General features: G+C 33.1%; 6 protein-coding genes across 19 annotated transcripts; 3 read left to right on the top strand and 3 right to left on the bottom strand.

Moving 5' to 3' along the window:
- Nucleotides 1-130: 130 nt before the first annotated feature.
- Nucleotides 131-7546, top strand: LOC124428713 (casein kinase II subunit beta). Of its 8 annotated transcripts, none has more exons than XM_046973089.1 (6): nt 131-684; nt 3272-3347; nt 6197-6272; nt 6633-6735; nt 6823-7207; nt 7345-7546. In XM_046973089.1, the coding sequence occupies exons 2-6, from the start codon at nt 3331-3333 to the stop codon at nt 7451-7453; spliced, it is 690 nt and encodes a 229-aa protein (XP_046829045.1). In that variant the 5' UTR covers nt 131-684; nt 3272-3330; the 3' UTR covers nt 7454-7546. The 8 variants fall into 8 exon arrangements, with proteins under 8 accessions (XP_046829045.1, XP_046829044.1, XP_046829047.1 ...); XM_046973088.1 differs by lacking the exon at nt 131-684 and adding an exon at nt 2289-2559; XM_046973091.1 differs by lacking the exon at nt 131-684 and adding an exon at nt 2427-2559 and having other exon boundaries at nt 6826-7207.
- Nucleotides 1143-2964, bottom strand: LOC124428714 (probable low affinity copper uptake protein 2). Of its 4 annotated transcripts, XM_046973097.1 has the most exons (5): nt 2544-2964; nt 2178-2288; nt 1842-2069; nt 1493-1714; nt 1143-1429 (listed from the first exon to the last, which is right to left on the bottom strand). In XM_046973097.1, the coding sequence occupies exons 2-5, from the start codon at nt 2248-2250 to the stop codon at nt 1326-1328; spliced, it is 627 nt and encodes a 208-aa protein (XP_046829053.1). In that variant the 5' UTR covers nt 2251-2288; nt 2544-2964; the 3' UTR covers nt 1143-1325. The 4 variants fall into 4 exon arrangements, with proteins under 4 accessions (XP_046829053.1, XP_046829054.1, XP_046829055.1 ...); XM_046973098.1 differs by lacking the exon at nt 2544-2964 and having other exon boundaries at nt 1493-1719; nt 1859-2069; nt 2178-2319; XM_046973099.1 differs by lacking the exon at nt 2544-2964 and having other exon boundaries at nt 1842-2115.
- Nucleotides 7547-8271: 725 nt separating the features above from the next.
- LOC124428700 (probable serine/threonine-protein kinase mps1) lies at nt 8272-13074 on the top strand. 2 transcript variants are annotated; one of them, XM_046973070.1, is made up of 8 exons: nt 8272-9071; nt 9173-9300; nt 9373-10579; nt 10672-11442; nt 11524-11684; nt 11779-11990; nt 12119-12505; nt 12657-13074. In XM_046973070.1, exons 3-8 carry the CDS (start codon nt 9411-9413, stop codon nt 12675-12677), a joined length of 2721 nt encoding a protein of 906 aa, XP_046829026.1. In that variant the 5' UTR covers nt 8272-9071; nt 9173-9300; nt 9373-9410; the 3' UTR covers nt 12678-13074. The 2 variants fall into 2 exon arrangements, with proteins under 2 accessions (XP_046829026.1, XP_046829027.1); XM_046973071.1 differs by lacking the exon at nt 9173-9300.
- Nucleotides 13075-13131: 57 nt separating this feature from the next.
- Nucleotides 13132-15849, bottom strand: LOC124428705 (nucleolar complex protein 4 homolog B). The gene is made up of 6 exons (XM_046973077.1): nt 15542-15849; nt 15269-15371; nt 14778-15191; nt 14634-14681; nt 14189-14552; nt 13132-14077 (listed from the first exon to the last, which is right to left on the bottom strand). The coding sequence occupies exons 1-6, from the start codon at nt 15677-15679 to the stop codon at nt 13573-13575; spliced, it is 1572 nt and encodes a 523-aa protein (XP_046829033.1). The 5' UTR covers nt 15680-15849; the 3' UTR covers nt 13132-13572.
- A 71-nt stretch (nt 15850-15920) lies between these two features.
- Nucleotides 15921-18400, top strand: LOC124428708 (dual specificity protein phosphatase MPK-4-like). Of its 2 annotated transcripts, XR_006943260.1 has the most exons (3): nt 15921-16319; nt 16528-18175; nt 18293-18400. XR_006943260.1 is itself a non-coding variant. In XM_046973081.1 (2 exons), exon 2 carries the CDS (start codon nt 16535-16537, stop codon nt 17579-17581), a length of 1047 nt encoding a protein of 348 aa, XP_046829037.1. In that variant the 5' UTR covers nt 15921-16319; nt 16528-16534; the 3' UTR covers nt 17582-18245. The 2 variants fall into 2 exon arrangements, 1 of the variants encoding a protein (XP_046829037.1); XM_046973081.1 differs by lacking the exon at nt 18293-18400 and having other exon boundaries at nt 16528-18245.
- LOC124428711 (paired mesoderm homeobox protein 1-like) lies at nt 17969-23344 on the bottom strand. Of its 2 annotated transcripts, none has more exons than XM_046973086.1 (3): nt 20410-23344; nt 19882-20105; nt 17969-18906 (listed from the first exon to the last, which is right to left on the bottom strand). In XM_046973086.1, exons 1-3 carry the CDS (start codon nt 20528-20530, stop codon nt 18487-18489), a joined length of 765 nt encoding a protein of 254 aa, XP_046829042.1. In that variant the 5' UTR covers nt 20531-23344; the 3' UTR covers nt 17969-18486. The 2 variants fall into 2 exon arrangements, with proteins under 2 accessions (XP_046829042.1, XP_046829043.1); XM_046973087.1 differs by having other exon boundaries at nt 19882-20060; nt 20410-23268.
- Between the last annotated feature and the right edge of the window lie 66 nt (nt 23345-23410).

Genomic DNA, 23410 nt, shown 5'->3' with positions numbered 1-23410 from the left:
CACAAACAGTACTTCCAAAGTAGACTCACTAGATGGCAAGGCTTGTATTGTTAACCTACATTTTTTTCGTATGTACAAACGTACATGTACATAACATAGATGTACATTAATTACATTGATGCATAGGGTACATAGGGTGCATAGGGTGCATGGAGTCAATATTAAATAGAAATTTTTCTTTTATTTTAAACATGTCATTTTACAAGATATATTCATTCAATAACGTAAATTAATTTCATTTCAACCCTTTTACAAAATAATAGAAACATAAGAAATGATATATCAAAGGACTCAAATAATTAAATAGATATTCTAAAGATAATAGTGTCAAGTGACTGGCAAAATACTTCGTATCCAAATTTTTAAATCATTAACAATTTCTTATTTTGAAATTGATAATACTTACGATTATTATATATTAATTTAAACAATGCACAGTTTATATCTAATACTGTATATATAGTATGAATAACTTAAACATTGTATAGCTATTAAAGCCCGATGATTATAAAATAATTGCAATTTAAAGTTTTCTTAGATAAAAATTTCAAACTGATTATATGTGATATAAATAATGTAAAAAAACAAAGACGCAAACGACTTTGACAGTTAAGGTCAAACATCAAGTCTTCTACTTATATTACGAGAAGTAAACATCAGCACTCTCTCACTGTTTTCATGCAGGTAATAATTAATACTTACGATTATTTTATGTTTATTTAAACAATATAATATAATGCATGGTACGATGTTACGTCAGTATAATATATTATTATGTAAAATATAAATGATATCGTTTTTGTTTAAACATTATATAACTATTAATGCACCTTGAATGTAGTTTTATTGGAAATTGATAAATGGAAATTAATATAAATTAGGACCTCCAGAAGCAGCAACCTCCACGCGATGATATCTGGACAATTGATATTAGTTTTGGTGTAATTTAGATTTGCATATCTTGTAAAGTATTATTTTTACGTTTCTACACATTCCAATCTTCACTTTTTGACCTAACAGTCTGTATGCGATTAATTTGCCTTTCCTTTTCCTACTTTTTTTACATGATATATATTAGGCTGTAAATAACACAGAACTAATGGTTGTTTAACGTAGGGCATTATAAAAGTAATTAATTGTTGTTTTGTTTGTTTTCAATGATTTTATTTTTTATTCATTTTATTGTACTTTCTCTTGTTCTTGATTGTAGCCACAAACACATATCTGTAAAAATGATGATGGGAATTGTGAAAAGTATAAATTGTTCTTTCAATTAAATTTTACACTTGAGATTAATTCCAATCGAGTCAAGGAAACATATCTTCTCAGACATCTCTAGGTGTATGAATCTCTGCCGTTGCTTCTAATACTAATTGTTCCGCAATAACAGAGACAGCAGACTCGCGCCTTTCTTGGTTAAGAATAGCATCTATAAATATCATAAGTAGAAAGATTTTGATTTATTATGGTACAAGAGCGATTAATAAGTTACCTAAGCATTCCTTGTCGCACTTAATGATCTTTTGTCTTTTTCGAAATTGACTCATATTTAATTCTATCAAGGCAGGACCAAATATCCAGTATCCCAAGGAACCTCCGATAGCAAGGGCAATACTAATATATACGTTATATGTCATAATTGCCATCATAAGTATGTAACCAAGCGTGGTATGAATAGACCAATGAAGTACTTGTAATATCCATTTTCCGCAGCTTGCACTGATAATAAATAACCATTTTAATCATAAGCTTACGTTTTCTTACATAATATTTTGATTTTTTTGTTATTCTTATATTATGTTTTTCCTGGATTGGTAAAATATATTTCATGAATTACTTATCATTATTGTACAAATACCAATTCATAGAAGAGAAAGAAGCAAAGGATCTTGGTGTCATTTTAGATAACAAAGAAGAATTCTCTGAAGATCTAGAAATAGGTTTTGGTTTAAATATCGCAATTTGGTCCAATTTAATCTGGGATATTTTCATGGCCTCGTATAATATTGCAAGACTAATTAGACCTATACAAGTAGATACAAAAGCACATGTAGTGGAAACATTGTATCCTGGAAACAAGAATGTACCCAGGTCTTTTCCGAACCACATATGCATCTAGAAAAATATTTAGAATATGACGTGCAATCAATTGTAAATAATGTTAAATTTATATTTACCATAACTGCTTGTAGTATCTTCTAAAGGTAAAAGTACATTTCTATATTTATGCACTGGTATGATAAGAGACATGTATAGATAGTTGATTGCTCATTCTTAAATTTACCTAGCTTTACCCAAAAGACCATTGTTCATTTAATTGTACTGTATTTGTAAGTAATTATAACATTTTTCTTATGTTTATTATGTTTATTAATGCTTAAAAAAGTTAACAATGGGGAATATCAATAAGCTTTTCATTAAATTGAAGATAAAATTAATGTTTCTATCTTTAACTTTATTATTAATACTGTTTTAAAATAGAAACATTAAAATGGACGTTTACAGGTTAGACGTCTATCTCCAAAAATCACGTACGTCCGTACCTGCATACGTGTGTAGGTGTGTATGTTTGTATAATAAATTGTAAGATTAATTATTTTTTTATGCTATTTTAAAAATTAACGATGAAAGCCACGTAATGTTATGTAAATCGTTAGAATTTAAAGCAATCCAACGTTTGTTTTTCTTCATAAAAAAAACTCGAATAATTTCGATTAGAATAAAAATTAAGCACATTTCATCTAAGAACATATAATTGAATTATTTGACAAAAAATAGAAAAAAGGGAAGAGAATGGTTGAAAGATGGAAAAATTTAAGGTAGACAAGAACTCCATCTATGTCACTTCGACAAATATACGTGTGGCTAATCAAAGCGCTAAAAGGTTGTTTATTTTTATCTTTGGGCCCTTCGGTCCTACGAGGCTTTGTTTCAAAATAATGTGTTACTTGAAAATCAAATCAGTTAATGAATTAACGATGATCATGCCAGTATACATAGGTGAACCTGTGGAGCGACTTTGATGTCCAATATTTTTTTTACAAAAAGGCAAAACTTCATATTCTCTCCCTGATTTTCATTCATTTTTAATTGCCAAACGAGCATTAAGCACGAATATTCGCATATGGACGTATATATGAATTCTTTATAGTGAGTTTATGTATGCGCGCACATGCGTATGTACATGACGATAGCGACGGCGGTGGTGGTGTTATTCTTCGAGTTCAAAAAATGAATAAAGAATATTTTTCTTCAATGTTTTCCTTTACAGAGAAATGAGCAGTTCCAAGGAGATATCTTATATATCATGGTTTTGTGCCGTCAAAGGAAATGAGTTTTTTTGTTAGGTAAGTCAAGTGTCTATCTGCCTCTGTTCGTCCTTCTGTCAATGAGGTTAGAGTGATAAATATTTTCCTTTCATTTCTGACTATGACAAATGTTATGTCGTTATATATTACTACGACATATAGATATATTTTAATATTTGAATATAGAAATTATTATTCTCTTGTTTTTTCATATTTTAAAAATAGTATTATTCTTATTTAGAACTATATTGTGTAATATTAAGATCATTATTAGAATTTCATACAGGTTATGTATATATTTAATAGATTGTTTTAAATGGTTACATTAAAGATAAATTTAATTTAACAGGATTAAGCGAACAAGTACTGTACTACCAACAAGCATTAGATTTGATTCTAAATATCGAGCCTTGAAAGTGAATCAGTAATGTTATGGTCCTTGCATTAATTAGAAATACGTTATCGTATACCAATTCTGACACCATTGTTTTTCATTTATAGCATATTATAATAAAGAGACAATCAAATATGATTATCATAGAGGCTGCTAAAGTGATCGATGGCCTCATTCACGCACGTTACATTCTTACAAATCGAGGAATTGCATAAATTTGATTGAAAATCGAATCTAGCGAATGATTTTTATATTGCGTGTATATTGCGAATCTCAGTCAATATTACCTCTAGGTCTGAGCGATATTCCGGGCAAAGGATGGGTTAAGATTTATTGTTCTAAATATATGAATATTTATAAATCTAAAAATTCTAGACATCATTATATCGATGGTGAATATTTTGGTACAGGATTTCCACATATCCTTTTAATGGTTCATCCAGAGTATCGGCCAAAGGGCCAAATCAGTTTGTACCTAGGTAATTCATATTGCTTAATAATATTTCTACTATTACATAACGATTTCTAGTATTTATAGATTATATGGCTTTAAAATTCTTTCACTGGCATATTAGATAGAGCAACAATCCGTATCAATCTTTAAAACGCCATTGCGAACTCTTTCGAAAGATAAAAATGAGAAATTCTAAAAGCACTTTGACATCTCTAATTCTGAATTAACTTTAAATCATTTTTTATTAGATATAAATGAAATATTTTTTACATTTCTATTGATTCATCTATGCCAAATGCTATGATTCGATAAATTTTTTATTATCTTATAGGTAAATTTTCCAAAGTTCTTTGAGCCTATTTGTAAAAAGCTTAGTGTTTTGAACACTAAAATTGGGAAGGAGGGAGAAAGAGAGAATGAGACAATAATGTAATTTGTCAATGTATCTATTTTTTACGATGGGAGGAATTTTTATATAGATTTAAATGTTAATTTCCGTTTATATGAAAATAGCTTTATATAAGAGAGACGGGATAAAACTTAGAATAATTGTTAAATTATAAAAAGAAAGATAAGAAATATGGATAGGATATAATTGTCTGTATGAGTTTTATTGTATAATTACAATTGCTGTCAAGTAATTCCTATGTATGACCTTTGTAGGAAGATTTACCATTAGTTGAAAAGTGTTATTTGTCTTGATATCATATCAAGTAAATTATATTGAAGAATTATTTGTTAGTCATACTTAAATTTTATTTTTAAATAAATAAAACAATGAAATATAATGATCAAGATTTTTTGTGTGTATGACTAATTGAAAAATTAGGATGAAACGAATAAAAATATATATGATAAAGATTTTAAAATTCAAGAATTGTGTATTATACATTGTAAATACAATAGTTCCTTTTTACACTTTTGAAAATCTTTGTACTAGTTCAGTTTTATATTATAAAAAATTTACATATACAAAAGAAAGATACTAAATATATTTTTTGTATGTTTTCAACATTCTTTATATTTTATTATTTTGTGATCGTACGAGATAAATGAATTTTGGTATTGCTTCTAGTATAAATGTAGATATGACATTTGTTGTAAAAAAAGTTGCACCAATTGGTACTTGAGATTATATTAGTCCAAAAGTTCTAATGGATAATAGTGGAAACGGATATTCTCTCCTAATGACAATGTTAAATATAAGGTTGGTATTAAGGAAGAAATTAGGAAACGATAAGAGCGCCATCTACATCGTTTCGACGAGCAAGCGTGGCTAATCAAAGCACCAAAAGGTAAGCCGTAAGGGCTGTTTATTTTTGGGTTTACATTGGGCCGCTCGGTCCTACAAGGCTTTTTTCGAGTAATGTGCTTCCTGGCCGTGTCGGATCGTACGTCGTACTTGAAAATCAGTTGACGAAGCAGCGATGACCACGCCAATGTAGGTGAAGCCGCGGAGAGGCCGTAATGTCGGGCATCTTGCTTAGTAAAACCCAAAACTCCATTGCTCCCCTTGCACTCATTCGTTCGCGTCTTTCTAACCAATTGCCAAACGGGCACTAAGCACAAACGTAATACACATACGTATATACGTATGTATATACATCTACACATTTAGGCACGTGCACACATTGCATACATACATATGTACGTATATATATATATATAATTATTCGTTCATATCGATGCACGTGTATTGGTGCATATGTATCTGCCTATTATACAACTCTCTCTCTCTCTCTCTTTCTTTCCCTCTCTCTCTCTCTCTCTCTCTCTCTCTCTCTCTCTCTTTCTCCCTCTCCCTCTCTGTCTCTTTACAGTTACACGTAACGTATGCGCGTGCGCGCACCCCCACACACGCGGGCGCGCAAGCGCGCGTACGTATGTACAAAGATACGATTCGCGATTCTTGCGCACACGCATGTTCACGCATTACACACGCGCTCTCTGTACTTCATCAACGCGGCGGTGGCGGCGGTGGCAGTTTTTTAGCACAGAAAATTAATAAAGAATATTTTTCTTCAATTTTTTCGTTCACAGAAAAATGAGCAGTTCCGAGGAGGTATCTTGGATATCGTGGTTTTGTGGCCTCAGAGGAAATGAGTTTTTCTGTGAGGTAAGTCAAGTATCTGTTTGCCTCTATTCATCTTCATAATTAGTTATTCTTTATCAATCTGTCAATGAAGTAATAAAGCTTTAGCCAAACAGAAATATATTCTTATTATTTTTAGCATCGTAGTTGTTATAATTTAACATAGTCATGAGTAAGAATAATAGATATTTTCTTCCATTTGTAACGCAATGAAAAGTGTAACATTACGATAAATTATTATGACCTACAGATGTCTGAATTATTATTTCATATTTCTTTTGTATCTTAATAGTATTATTCTTATTAGTAAACATATTGTGTAATATTTTGATTATCATTAGGATTTCATACTAGTTTATGCAGATATTTAATTAATTGTTTCAGGTCGATGAAGATTATATTCAGGATAAATTTAATTTAACAGGATTGAACGAACAAGTGCCACACTACAGACAAGCACTAGATATGATATTAGATCTCGAGCCTCGTAGGTGAACCCGTTGTGCTAAGTTCCTTGCATTACTTCTGAGTACATTATTGTGCATTAGTTCTGATAACTGCTTTTTATTTATAGTAGATGACGATTTAGATGACAATCCAAACCAATCAGATCTGATTGAACAGGCTGCAGAAATGCTTTATGGTCTCATTCATGCACGTTACATTCTTACAAATCGAGGAATTGCTCAAATGATTGAAAAGTATCAAGCTGGTGATTTTGGCCATTGTCCGCGTGTATATTGCGAGTCCCAACCAATGTTACCTCTGGGTCTTAGTGATGTTCCTGGTGAAGCTATGGTCAAGAGTTATTGCCCTAAATGTATGGATGTCTATACACCTAAAAGTTCTAGGCATCATCATACCGATGGTGCATATTTTGGTACAGGATTTCCACACATGCTTTTCATGGTTCATCCCGAGTACAGACCGAAACGCGCAGCAAATCAATTTGTACCTAGGTGATTCATATAGTTTAATAATATATCTACTATTATGTGAAATAACCAATATAATTCACTGGATATGACATTTGTAATAACTAGTGTTTATTCCAATTATTCATTAAAATATGAATAACAGTTTGTACTGTTTACAGGTTATATGGCTTTAAAATTCATCCATTGGCATATCAAATGCAGCAACAATCTGCATCGACCTTCAAAGCACCATTACGAGCTCTTAATTATAATAATGGGAAACGCTAAGAGTACTTTGACATACTTTAGACCATTTTTCATTACTCATAATGCAATTCCTAATTTCGTCCCTGCGATTTAAATAAAATATTATTTTTTATATCTCTCTTCATACGTCTATGCAAAATGCTATGATGCAGGCTGTTTCTTAATTTTTTGAACCATAGAATACAGAAACCTCCCAAAGCTTTCCGAGTTTATCTATAAGAAAGTGTTTATACACTGGAACGGGGGCAGGGGAGAGAGAGAGAGAGAGAGAGAGAGAATGAGAGAATGAGAATAAGAGAGTGAAAGAAAGAGAGAATGAGAATAGAGCAATCTGTCAATCTATCAATCTTGCGATACAATGGGAGGATTTTGACATTTACATTTCAATTTAAGTGACAATTTACGTTTATGAAAATCATATTTATATGCGAGAAAAGGGATAAAACATACTTAGGATAATTGCTAGATTATAAGAAGGAAGATAAAAAATATGGATAGGATGTAATTATCCGTATGAGTCCCATTGTGTAACTATGACTGCTGCCAAGTAGTTCCTATGTATGACCTTATAAAGGTCGACTATTACTTGAGGAGCATTGTTGGCATCAATATCACATCGAGTAAATGCATAAAAGAATTATTTGTTAGTCATACTTTCATTTAATTTTCGAATAAATAAAACAATGAAATATAATGAAGAAGATTTCTTTGTTTCTACGAATAATTAAGAAAATATGATAGAGAAAGAGAGATATCGATTAAAGATGTGTATGATAGAGTATGAAAACAAAGATTGTTATATATTTATATTATATAGGGTTTTTTTTACATTTTCAAAATTACTCTACCAACTAATTTCATTACAAATAATGTGTGCAGATGAAAAGGAGACATTAGATATGCTTTTGAACTTATGGTTTCAAGTATGGTATTTGGAATGATTTTGAAATTTAATATTCAAATATTTTAAATGCTTAAGCGTGGTTTATTTTGTAATAAAGTGGGTTTAATTAAAATTCCACAAATTTTAATGTATGTGCATAATATGTTGCATAATTTTTCAAAATTATAGAAAATCAGATTGAAGAAAAATTAAAATAAAGTACGATTTGTTTATCTACGGACATAACATTTTTTCGGAAGTTTGCGTAATACATAAAAAAGAGATAGACGATCGTATTGTTTAAAAATGCATTATAGTCTAGTGCTCTTTTGAATTTTTAATTTATGGTCCTATGAATTGAGAGATTATAGTAGGAAAACAATCTTAAATTGAGAATGTTTCTATCCATGTGCCATCTAGCGGAGAATAAGTATGTGTGTTATATTTTATTGATAGATTATTAAAATGTAATAACTCGATTAATTTTTATTGGTCTTATTATAAAAAATTAAAAAAAAATTGGATGTTTTTCGTATAGATAAAAGAAAAGAAAATGAAAAGATCTAATGGTATTCGTAGCGCTCTAACATCAACCAATCAGAATGTTTCTTGAGGATTTAAATTTTGATGACGTATAAAGTAATAACCGGTAGAAAGTAAATGAAACAGTTTGTATTTGAAAATCCAAAATATGGATATTATATGGTATTTAGAATTAATTACAATGTACCATTTGATATAATAACCTATTCCGATGTAAATATTCATTTGTAATTATATTTTATTTGTGTCGTACTTTGATTTTTCTTTTTTATTAAGGCAACATAGAGAAAATTGACATTTCTTTGATGCTACAGGAGGAAAATTGACAAGTGCGCGTATGATGGTGTTTCTAAATGAACAAAAGTAGATTATTCTATCATTTCTTTTTGCTCGGTTTCTTTCCAGAAATATTGCTATTTTATTACTTTCGTGAGATTAATCGGTAGAGTTGTTAAATATCTAATTTATCGTATTTATACATTTACAATATTATTTAAGTTTTCATATTTTTTAGATTGCAAATCACTCGAAAATATTTTTGCAAAGTTTTAAATGATGGAAGATCATCATTCTGCTCGATCAAGTTTTGGTGCTGGTGGATTGCATGCACGTCCAAAGTTTCAACCAGTTCGTGTGAAAGCTTTATTGCATTTTTGTGAAAGCGATGACGAAGAAAATGAAGAAAATATAATTAATATAGAAAATAAAACAGACTATGATGATGTTGGAGTATTACCTTTAAATGATTCTATTCAAGATGTATGTTGCAACGATTCGTCATTGAAACATATATCACATTCTGAAAGTATCGAAGGGAAATCAAAAGAAGAACATGTTGGTGTTTTATTGAACTCTTCTTTCAAAGAATATTTACAAAGCAATAATGATAATAAAGCAAATAGTAGTATTAGGTCATCGGTGGAAATGGATACTATTGTATATAATAATGTTAATAGGACTGATGAGGACGAACAAGAAAAGAATCAGAAAGTAATATCTTTTAAAAATACTTGCATAGAGAATATTAAAAACAGTGATCTTTTGGATACAATGCAGCATGGAAATTCTTTATTTCATGATGCGACCGAAAATGAGGGAAATGCTAATTTAGGATTGAAATTGTATCAAGAAAATGTGTTAGCCTTAAAAGAATATGAAAATACTCCATTAAATATCTATGTTGAACGTATGGAACAGAAACAAGGAAATCTGATTATGGAAGAAGATATACATAAAGAAAGGCTTGATCATAAAAGTGAAAATAAACCTTATAAGGATACAGAAAGCGGTATTGGACATGTTTCCTTTATACCTTCTAATGACAAAAATACATTGCGAGATATAAACCGTGCAGTTACAAATCAATCAAAGTCAAAATTTCTTATGGACGAGAAGTATTTAAACTCAGAAAATCTTTGTTCAGAGATACCATCTATTTCTGATACTGGATCATCCATTTATTCTGTTTTAACAGCTACTCCCTTAAAACACACAAATCTCCATTCAGTAGAATCAAATTCATGTATTTTGCAAAACAAATTACAAAATGAGGTTCTAACAGATGCAGCTCAAACTCCATCAACAATTCTTTCGACATGGTCGCAGAATAATGCAAGACAAATGCCGCTCCACAATAGAGGTTTATCCACTGTCGAATCTACACCGACTTCTGCCAATTCCATTTTTATACAAGGAATAAGAAAAATGGATGATATGCCTAGGTTATTAAGAGAAACTCAGCCTTAATAAATAACGAGGATGGTACTTTTATCTTTAATATTTCTTTTCTTTCACTTTTTTTTTATTTTTTCAGATATTTTTATCAACGAGGAAAACGTATGAGACAACCCCTAGGAATTACTATGAGTTCCGATCAATCTGATTCTGTTAATAACTTCTGTATTTTTTCGGCAAAATCTAAAGTCCAAACATTACACAATAAGCAATTGTCAAGAGTAGAAGAAGCTGAAACTGATAATAATATATTTGATACACCATCTGGAGAGAATAAATCAGGGAGAAATTCTGTAATTAAAGAAAATATAGAGCAATTAGAGAATAAATTTATGCAGTCGGATGTTGGTGGTGGCTCTGCCGAACAATCGGAATCTGTTAAAAATCTTAAATTAATGGACATAGGCAAGAATGATGAAAGGATAAAGAATACGATAGAAGAAAATGTATTTGTTTCCGATAAGCATGGTATATCCATCTCTAAAGCGGAATTAATGAATTCGGAAGAACAAAATGTCATTTCTAATGAGAGAGTAGTAGAAGAGAATATAAAAGAAGTTGTAGATAAAATATCGAACGTGCAGGTTTCAATACCGTCAAATCCCTCCAACTCAATGGAAAGATATAAAAGGATAATGATAAAAAATAAAGAATATTTAATTCTGGGTACTTTAGGACGTGGTATGAGTGGAGAAGTTTTACGAGTACAAGATTTGACATCGTCCGAATTACGAGCTATCAAATGTGTAAATTTGAGCCGTATGGATAAGGATTCAGCTCAAGGATGTTTAGAAGAAATTTCTATGCTACATAAACTGCAGGCTTCATGTATAGTCAGGATGTTTGATTAGTATGATTGAGTTTACTAAATATAATTATTTATGAAACATATATATTTAATACGACGTTAAAATAAATTTCATTTTTATAGTGAGATAAAATACCCTTTAGTCTATGTAGTAATGGAGATGGGTGATACAGATCTTAGTCGTTTATTGAAACTGACATCACAGGAGAAACAACTTCCATTAACAATGATTCTTTACTATTGGACGGAAATGTTGACAGCTGTTAAGCATATACACGACAATGGTAGAGAAAATTTAATTTATTATAAAATCTATGTAGACTCATTATATCTGCAATACGAGAAGAAGAAAATAATGACGAAGAGTTTTGTTTTCAGGAGTCATACATTCAGATTTAAAACCAGCTAATTTTTTATTAGTACGTGGTCGTCTAAAATTAATAGATTTTGGTATTGCTTCTAGTATGAATGCAGATATGACCTCTGTTGTAAAAAATTGTCCAATTGGTACTTTAAATTATATTAGTCCAGAAGCTCTAATGGATATTGGTGGAAACGGAGATTCTCCTAATCACAATGTTAAATATAAAGTTGGTATTATGTATTTGTACAGAGAAAATAATTGTTAATATGTATATATATATGATGGTATAGAATCCCTTTATATATGTGTGTGTTGTGTGCTGTGTGTATACATATCTTTAATTGTATTGTATAGATAAGTTACAAATCGGATGTGTGGTCACTAGGATGTATTTTATATGGTCTTGTGTATGGACAAACTCCATTTCATCACATACGTCCTCAGTGGGCTAAAGTGAATGCAATAACGAATCCGAATCCAAAGATAGCTTTTCCAACGTCTATACTTTTGCTTGATAAAACAGAGAAATTCGAACCACCTCTCATTTTAATTGATGTGATGCGTAAATGCCTTCAACACAATCCTAAAGTTAGACCTACAGTGGCAGAACTCTTGCAGATACAATATATACCTGCCAGACAGGATAAAGCTATGTTATCTATTCCTCCTGAGATTCCTCCAAATATTTTAGTAAAGATAAAGCATGCGTTAACTGAAGAAGAATGGAGAAAACTGATACAGGTTTGTGATTTTTACATTATTTTGATAGTTTATATGCACGTATAGATAGATGTTTTCATAAAAATAATACTCTGTTCTATTATCTTTTGACTATATTATCACTATCTTGTATTATATAGTACTATTTTACTAAAATTAATTTTTTTTGTAGGTGTTGGAAAAGAAATCCTAATAAAAAAATAATAGCATTGATGTTGTATGCCAATCATCATAATTCATGTACATAGAATATAATTGTTATATATATATATATATATATATATATATATATATGTATATATATATATATATATATATATATATGTATATATATATATAGAGAGAGAGAAAAAGAGAGAGAGAGAGAGAGAGAGAGAGAGAGAGAGAGAGAGAGAGAGAGAGAGAGAGAGAGATACATAACAAAATGATAAATAATTCGTCCAGCGACATAAGACGAATGTATCAAACGATAAAATGATCATTTAAATGTAATATAATGAGAGAAGCATCAAAATGCCTGTGTAATACATACGTAAATATTTGGCATTGATATAAAATAATTACAATAGTAAATGATAAATTAACCTGCATCTATGGTATATTCATTACAGAAATAATTATATATTGCAAGAGTAAGGAGAATACTATTAAAATAAATATCTTTTTATTATTTCACACTCGTGTGTACAAATGACTTGCTATGACGAAAGTGATTATTCCAATCATCGCGATAGTCCGTAGATAATTAATAATAATTGTTAGATCAATATGTATAGCTTAAGATTGTGATTGCATATGACACGTTGTAAATCAATTGGTTTAAAAACGATTTTAACAAAGATTATATTTAACAGATATAAAGTTAAATATTACCAACACACATACACGCCACTGTTTCTTTTCCACAGATACGAGGTAAAAAACGAAAACGAATGTCTTAATTTATTATGATTCTTTTCTAATACTTATCCTTTGCAACATACCGCATCACACTCTTACGACGATTTCGCACGGCGATCTTGGCGATCTCGCACGTATGTATTGCATTATTGACGACGTGCTCCACTGATAGTCTTGATAATGCATGATCAATGTATGGATGTAAGTTGCCAGTATTGTAACAGACGGTCACCTTTCGGTAATGCCATAGAATCTGGGCGTTCGAACGTTAACATAATATCTTTCACTTTGTTTCTTAATTCCCGATCAAACATGTGCCCTCCCGTACGTTGAAGTGCAGATGCCATATCATATTCGACAGAGGGAAGTGGCTCGCGAATAAAACGTGCTGCTGTAGCAATACTTGGTAAGATATGCCATTGAAGAGCTTTGATTTCCCAAAGACTACTAAGGAGCGCGTTACTGAGCAACGGATCTCGTTCTTCCATGAGAAATGGGTCACCGTTTCCTGTACCTTCCTCGGATATTAATTCCCCACCTTGAGGATGATCTATAAGTCTCTTCAAACCTGGATGTCTTAAGAGGAGATTACCCACGAACAATAAAATGATAAGAATATCTTCGGGTGGCGCAACCAACGTTAAACGTGCAAGACGCTTCGCAAATGCTGCCACTAATGCTTCCGGTAGGTGTCTGAAAAAGAAAAAAAAATTGTATAAAGATCTTTTTCAAAACGAGACATTTGTTTTTCTTTAAACGCACTTTTTACAATAAATTTTTTTTTCATATTTATACATTACTTACGTCGAACTGAGGAAAAGATCAGACAAATAAAATAATCGTGCCTTATATTTTGTATGAAAAATTTCTGGCTCAAACATCGAGTAAAGTTTAGTAAAAATGTTTGGATATTCCAAATTGTGCTTTGTAACCAATAAAAATACACCCTGTAAGGCAAGTAATCCGATACATCCATCTGCATCCAAAGAATCCATAAGGAAGTCTGTTAATAATATAGGCTTTTCAAGATGCGGCATAACTCTTTCCAAAAGCACTATTAACAATTGTTTATGCAGTTGAGGCGTTAATTCCCAATGCATCACGCACGCCCATACTTTGTTAAGCGAACGTCTTACACTGGCTTGATCCCACGTGAAGCTATTAATTCCTGGTAAACATAAATGAATATATTAGGTGTGTCTTATTTATTTAAATTTGTACGATATTAAAATCTATTATATAATTTTACCTCCATTTGATTCACACAACAATTGTTTATTTTCACAGATTTCATTCTCTGAAAAAAGGAGAAAACTAGTTTCAGGAGAAAATAATATATACATATATACATACATATATGATTTATATTTTTTGTCATTCAAAATATTCTTACCATCTGTATCTTTAGGCAGTGGCAGTTTATCTATAAGCTCAAGTAAATTCTTAATGTAAATTTCACGTGGTTGTCTCTTTGGAGTAAGAGACGGTAGACATTTCCATGTATAATAAAGTGCGTCCGAATATCCAGCTATCTCTTGAAATCTATTTATTAGATTAATATTGTCTTTCTCCGGGGAAAGTAAAGACATAAGAATAGGTTTCAGACGGTGCAGTGGTAAGTAATACCCCAAATTCCCAGTTGGTTCAAGCGGTGTTTTACCTTCTTGAGCTAATAATTTTAATGCCGTAGTAAGGGCCTGCAATTGAATGGTTGGACGAGATTTCTCCATAGATAAAAGAATTTTCTCCCAGACCTCTTCATAACAATTGCGCAACCAATTGATGTAACGTCTTTCCGGACTAGGTTCTAACAAAAAATAAAAATCTTATAAATAAAGACATAGAAAAAGAATAAGGCAATTTGAGTCATAGTTTCAACCCTACCTGAGATTGTAAGAGTAATTGTTTGTTCTACAAACATATCACCACGTTTAAGCACTTCCACAAATATTGTTTCTATAGTCAATAAACAAGAGAATGATGATTCCTAATGAAAATAAGATGCATATAAGTTTTCCTATAACCTTAAGAAAAATATTACAGTGCAATCAAACAGAATCGATTAGTTAGATAGAGAGAAAGAGAGAGAGAGAGAGAGAGAGAGAGAGAGAGAGAGAGAGAGAAAGAGAGAGAGAGAAAGGGAGAGAAACATCTTACATCCCACTGGCTAATTATGTCGACGAGATTATTGGCATATTTTCGTGAAGAAAGAAATTCTTGAGCTTTCTGTCTAAATGTTCTTGTCGACATTTTCTGCATAGAAGAAGCACCAGGAAGATCCAATGCATCCGCCATCCTTCTATACGACAGATTTGTGGTTAATGGCAGAGGTCAGAGCGTTGAAACCTTCGTGGTCAGAAGAACCACTCTTTTATCCTTTATTGTCACGTGTTAAGTAACATATACGCGAAATATTTCAAAATTAAGACTCGCCTAATAAAATGGCGTGTTCGCTTTTACCGACGGAGAAAATGAAATCAAGATAGGCTTGGATAAGTAAAGTCTATTATAGGGGATGCAGAGGTAAAACATTCACCGTTTCCGGAAGTAGACGTTTCGTTTTACCTGGCTCTGCCATCGAAAATGATTAGAAAATGAATAGTAAGTGGTGATCTAAGAAGGTATCATAGGTTTTTCAACCCTTTTGCAATTTTTAACAAAAAAGACAACATCTCGAGATGACGAATGTGTTTATTAAGAAGACCCTTTCATCAAAATATTACGATCAAATAATCGTTAAGAAATGTTATATTTCACGATCAACAAGAAACAATGAACGAACGATAAATATTTATATTTGCGTAAAATGAGCTAAGTCATCAAATAGAGGTTATCATTGGTCTGCGATGTTTGCGTGTGTATGTGTTTAACGTATCGGAGAATATATCTGCCGTTTTCAGCATATAGTAAAGATCGAATAGTTAGAAATTTGTTGGTGAGTCTATTTTCAATTCTATACTCTATATTATTTTTTCTATCTACATGGAATAAAAATGTAGGTTATGGCGTAAAGTTTGTTAAAACTGAACGTGGCGCCGAACAATATCAATTATATTTTCTCTACATATTATGTTTTATATATATATATATATATATATATATATATATATATATACATACTTTTTTATTATTTAAACATTTAGGCTAATCATGGCACAAGACGAGGAAAACAAGTTGATTAGAGAAGATTTTAATGCCGGCCCATCCAGTTTTGATGAAATCGAACCAGATCTATTTCTAGGGAATCTCACAGCTGCCACGGATGTGAAGTGGTTGAAAGAAATTAATATGACTCACATACTTACGGTAGATTCTTGTCCTCTACCAAGAAAGATTCAAGAACGATTACCCAATCTCACTGTAAAATATATTCAAATAACAGATATGCCAAGGGAAGATTTATTAACTCATTTGGAAGATTCTTATGAATTTATTGATCAAGCTTTAAAATCAAATGGCAGAACGCTGGTACATTGTTACTTTGGCGTATCCAGATCCGTTAGCGTTGTTATCGCTTATATAATGAAGAAACATAGAAAATCTTTTTTAGATGCATTGGAAATAGTCAAACAAAAGAGACATTTTGTTGGACCAAATCCTGGATTTATAGCTCAATTGCAATTATACGAAGAGATGGACTTTGGTATAGACAATACTAATGTTCAATTTAAGATGTACAGATTGCAAATAGCTGCGGATAAAGTGAGGAAAGTGAAAATTTTACCCCAAAATTGCATTGATTTAATAAAGCCGGATCCTGCATTAATGACTATACGCCCAGAACCAACCGTTTATCGTTGTAGAAAGTGTCGAAGAATCGTGGCAAGTGCAAGTAATATTTTACCGCATACAATGCATCAACGACAGATTTGGCGACATATTAGTTCTAAACGAATATCTAAACAGATAAAAAACGGGGAAGATGGAGCAGAACGTGTAAATGTAAAGAAAGAAAGCGAAATGACAGAACTATGCACAAAGATATATTTTGTGGAGCCGTTGGCATGGATGCCAGACATAATGCATAATGTGGAAGGAAAGTTGAATTGTCCAAAGTGTAATACAAAATTAGGCTCTTTTAGCTGGGTAGCCGGTAGTCAGTGCCCATGTGGTAGTAAAATAGCTCCTGCATTTTATTTAGTACCGTCTAAAGTCGATTGGAGTAATGCTGTTCAGAATGTACAGATAACAGTATAGTACCAAAGATTAATAGATCATTTATGGTGAAAATGATTCTATGGACGGATAATTACAATAATTATCATTATCATAGCTGTCATTGTATTAATGGTAAATCTGCTAAAAATTTGTATTATATTTTTATCATAAAGCGTATCGGATAAAAAATAATAAGACATTTGTAACAACGATTTGTAATCAACAATTTATAATGCAATGATGTAATCGATTTCAATATTTACGTCTTACGTTGAATAGAGTCGTCTGTCGCGCATAATCTAGCGATTATACGTATACATATATATATATATATATATATATATATATATATATATATATATATATGTATATGTATATGTATATGGATATATATATATATCTCCATTGTGTAATTAATGATATTTCTTACAGTATTATTAAGAAAGTTATATTTGTGTTTAATCTATCCGACTGCTAATACTACATGCATTTGCATATTATCCCATTTGATCAAGTATACATGGATATCTATATACACAATACAGTAAATCTCGTTAAGGAATTATTATGTATACCTTATATACGATATCTTTAGCTCTCCTCACGGTTTATACAACGTATAAACATATATATGTATGTATCTATGTATCTATATACCCTGTTTAGAAAACTTGTAGTAATTAAGAAAAGTCTTGACTATTAATTAACTCGACTTTTAATTATAAGTCTTTTCTACGTCATTGATTACAGTTGAAAGTGAGAGCATCTTTGGTTTTAACGAACGAATCCTGTGCAAGCGCAAGAATCTTGTGGACGAAAGAAAGCAGGACGAAATAAAGTTATTATTGAGGACGTGTAGATTTGAACATCGCAGCATTCTTTGATTTTGATTTGATTTGTCAAAAATAAATGACAATATCGGAGAAGAAATAAGAGAAAAAGAGTCACATGCTCGCGTGCATGGCGGAGTAGGTAGCACTGTAAGGATGCGATCTCAATCTCAATGCGCTTAGACCAGTTATAGTCGTTCCTTCGACGGCACTGTGAATTTCTGCTGATTGATGATATGATGGTAGAGCAGGTACGTTCCCAAGATTAGCGTTAACAAATCCGTGACAATTACTGCTTTGAACGGTGGTATAATGTTGAGGAGATCTCCAGTATTCGCTATAGGAATAATGTGGAAGCTGCTGCGCTTGGAAGGAATTATTTTCCGAATTGTTTTCGTGCATGTGACTGCTTACTCTTATCGGTCGAAGTGGTAAAGTGGTCGTTTCCAATTCTCTGCTTGTACAAGTGCCACGATTAAGTACCGAACTTCTTTCGTTTCGCCGGAATTTGGCGCGTCTATTTTGAAACCATACCTGTGAAAGGAAAAGTCTGTATGAATTTAATATAAGATGGGTAAGAGAGACACATGGAGATTAAAGTAGAGAGAAGTATTGTTGATGGCAAGGGCGAGGGCGAGGGTGAGGGCGAGGGCGAGGGCGAGGGTGAGGGTGAGGGCGAAGGAACAAGAAGGAAGAAGAGGAGGAGGAAGAAGAGGAAGAAGAAGAAGAGGAGGAGGAGGAAGAAGAGGAGGAGGAAGAAGAGGAGGAGGAGGAGGAGAAGGAGGAAGAGGAGGAGGAGGAGGAGGAGGAAGAAGAAGAAGAAGAAGAAGAAAAGGAGATTCGTGTCTCTTTGCGGCATGCCGCACAAACAACGCATACGTTGGATTTGCGACGCGTTCTTAGGAAAGACGGGACAGCGTGACGGCTCCTGGCAGGCGTACATATATTCGTAGAGACAGGGAGACAGACAGACCACAGACGGAAAGACAGACAGACGGTCAGAGTCGGGAATGAAAGGGAGTGAGGAACAGTAAGAGAGGGGTTTGCGAGACACACACGTGCTGAGATCGCGTCTCTCGTGCCTATATGCTAGGCTAAAGTACGCAGATGCTGTTGGATAGACAGACGCGCACGATCTTAGGCCGCAGCAGGCTAATCATAGCTTCTTTCCTTGACAACCTGTCTCCTTCGATTTTCTGCTTATCTGTCCACAGCCTCCGCCTTCTTCTTTTGCCTACTCTTCCTGCTACCATCCCTTTCTCGCTCGTTCTCGTCCATTCTCGCCCATTCTCGTTCATTCTCGCTTATTCTCGCTCATTCTCGCTCTCATGTTTCTATCCTTCGAATATAATCTCAAGAACACGTGTATTAAGAGAGACAGTCGGTTACTTTCTCAGATGGCAACTGTTCTCTTATTTGTACATTACAAGATTTTACCATCTTATTCGAAAAATTCTAAGAGTAAATGTACTAGGCAAAAATATCTACTTATAATCGGGATTGAATTACCTGAACTCTTGCCTCCGATAAGGATACTCTAGTAGCGAGTTCTTCGCGAACAAAAGCATCGGGATAATGTGTCCTTTCGAAAACCCTTTCTAATGCGGCCAACTGTTGCGCCGAGAAGGTTGTCCTACTTCTCCTTGGTCTTCTACTTCCAGTCGTCGACGTTCCTTCAGTGTGACACTCTATGTGTATTTTAGAAAAGTTTTTTCTTTCTTTCTTTTTTTTTTCTACAAGATTTTATTCAATATAAGGAATAGTGGAAGATGCTGCGTACGACAAAGTGGTCGTTCAGAAGAAAAAAAGGAAAAAAAAGTAGTCGAACAGACACAGACGCTGCGACTATTCTTGAATGAATCTACTGTGTTTGAGTATTCATCAAAGCGGTATAATATGAGCAGTATGGGCGGAAACACAATTTCGATGGAATCGAACATGCTTTGTCGGTATAGCGTAGTTGGTAAGTTTCTTCTTAAAAAAATCAATTTAATGATATATTATTTTATGATATTTTTATAATTTGTTGATTCTTACCTAACGAATGCATCGTCGACGTTGATAAAAGTCGTGAAACAGTGAAATCTTGCGACGCATGATTCGTTGATTGCGATGCTATTATGTTGTTACCATGCTGGTCCACATTTGCACCGATCATTTTGCTCCGAGTTAGTCTGAATAATTCCTAAACGTCTTATCTTCTTTTTTATTCTCCTTTTCTAAATCATTTCAACGTTAAGTCACTATGTTTCATCGATTCAACAATGTGACCATCAAAGAGTTCGTTGGTTCGTAATTCTTTTTAAAAAATGGAAACATTTTTTCGATTTATAGAATACCATTTACTTTCCGACGAATTACATTTTATATAAATCAGTCGTGATAATCAACAAAACGTTGATCGTACGAATCTTTGCACTGTTCGATCTTTCAATTTCTTAATTCGCTCGAATCCGCACTGTGCTATTGTGCGTAGTTGCTACTGCAAACACCAAAGTGTAAAGTTTTCATCTTTAAGAAAGAAATAATTTATTTCGCGCGTTTCATTAAAAAGCCACGGATCGAGAAGATGCAAAGGGAGAACATTTTGTTCGGGATACTGGAATACCAACTGACTTAACCGACTTGAGACGTACTGAAAGATTCTTCTCTTGTCTCTTCGGATCTTCTCTCTCTTTCTCTCTCTCTCTCTCTCTCCCCCTTCCTTGGTCGTCATCAGAGGCAACGCGGCGAGACATGCGAGGAGAGAAGAAATAGAGCGTTTTAAGAGTAGGTGGAGATTTTCTTCGCAGGCTCCACCTTCATTAGGCGCTCATTGGTTTTCAAATGTTTCTACTTACGTTTCGTTTTATCGGCTTCCGTGCGCACCGCGAAATCTTCTTAGAAACGAAAGGGCCTATCTGTGCGCATCTAGCGACAGACTCGCGACCAGAGGAGCTATTTATTTCCGCGAAGGCGTACGCTCAACAAATCGCGTGTTTCTAGGATGATTAGTTTTAACGACGATTGTTTTATTCATTTTATCGATATTACTGATAAATAAATGGAAAATAGCAGAAAAAATCTTTCGTTCATTGATGAACGTGGAACGATACCGGCAATTTGTAAGAAATGCAGACAGATCGAGAAGAGACGGAGTGGACAAACGAAAAAAGGGTTGCGTGTCCTCAAAAATTGAACGAGACGAAGCGTCAACAGCTGACTGCTTTATGTTTGTCCTCTCAATTCAACAGGCATGTGATCTATGAGCAATAGATATGAGCAACAAAATCATCATGTTTATTCTGCGGAATTTTATTTATAGGATACTTTCGAGAATACATTTGGCCTCTCGTTGTTATCTATTTAACTCTAGATGATATTATACCGGATTTTTCTTGAACAAAAATAATTTGCTTGAGTTGGCTTTTCAAAAAATGGATGGAAAAGGAGAGAAAGGACTTTGGAAAAGGATCTACAGGAGAAAAAGAAGTCTGTCGGCGCCGATAGAAAAAGAGGGAGAATTTAACTTGCTATGTTGTAGCCTCAACGAGACGGACGGGCGCGTCGCGACGCGCTGACACGTACACGTCGCGCGTCGCCCTCGGTGAATTATTAGGCGTGCCTGACTACATCACCACGTCTCTCTCTCTCTCTTTCTATCTTTCTTTCTCTTTCTCTTTATCTATCCATTTATCTATCCATCTATCTATCTATTTCATTATCTTTTGAAGCATAACTTTCATCAGTGCGATTTCATCTAATCGAAAAGGAAAGTTATTCTCATTCTCCAAATTGTACATTTTTTCCTTGTCAAAGAAAGCATATTCTATGATTTCGATCGTTGGATTTCTAAGGAAAAGAATATAGAGAGGAAGGAAAAGAGGAAGAAAACGTTGTTTCTTTCATATACATGTTCGTGATCTTAGCATCGTTCGACCAATTATAACAGCCATGCGTCATCCCTGCCAATTAGCAGCGACTCGAGAGAAAGCGCCTGAAACTTTTTTTCCTTTTTTTGGCGGTTGACAGAGTGTGGATAATTTTACGCATGTGACACCCTTGGTAAACGCACTCTCGTTTTCGATATTCTTTTCTCTCGCACTCCAGAATGTCGTCATATTCGCGGCCTAATTAATTTCGTTTATCGGTTCGAATATATCTACATATACGTCTGGGTTATATACGATGGGTGTACGTTTAACAGAGCGTGAAGCATGTTATCCGTTACTCCTACTACGATATTACAACCATCACAATGGTGGAAATGTTATTCTATACGTGAATAACGCCAAGGGTTGATCACTCCTTTCGTCCAGGCGCACTGTCTAACCGACGCGCGAATTAAATATCACATCATTTTACTCTCTATCATATCATTAAAAAGTATTGGTATCCCATAGCGTTCGCCATTTTACTTTTATCGTAACATCTGTTTATCGTGAACGGAATACTGATCTTTCGGCGCATTATGTCTACTTGCATATTTCTAAATGATTATCATTGATATTTAGCCGTGATTAGATGGAAAAATGAAAAAAGAAATATATGATAGTAGGAAAGGAATATGATAGGAAGTATTTGGAAATATTGCGAGGATTAATCACTCCTATTCTTCTATATGCTCATAATAATTCTTCTATATTTAATTCTTCTATATACCTATCTGATTATCGATCAATCGTTCATGGTTATATACGTCTTTTTCAATAGAAACCGTTCCGTTGTGTCGCATCATGCTTCGTTCAGACCGTATAAATAGATACTTGCCTGCTGACTCGTATAATTTTTAAGCTTTGCAAAAAAATCATGTAGCAGATATTCGCAGAGGTTCACGTGACGGGTGAAAATGTTTCTTCGAGGAACTATCTTCTAAAGAATCCTTTTTGTTTTTATCCGTGGTGCACCGTATGATTGTAGTGGTTAACATTCAAATTGGACGAAAACCGGTTGGAAGAAACATCTTCGATATTTGAAAATAGTGAACCCAAATTCAGTGAGAGAGAGAGAGAGAGAGAGAGAGAGAGAGAGAGAGAGAGAGAGAGAGAGAAAGAGAGAA

This window comes from Vespa crabro, chromosome 13 (genome assembly GCF_910589235.1).
Source record: "Vespa crabro chromosome 13, iyVesCrab1.2, whole genome shotgun sequence".
NCBI classification, from domain to species: Eukaryota; Metazoa; Arthropoda; class Insecta; order Hymenoptera; family Vespidae; genus Vespa; species Vespa crabro.
This window is presented reverse-complemented; position numbering and strand designations above follow the sequence as displayed.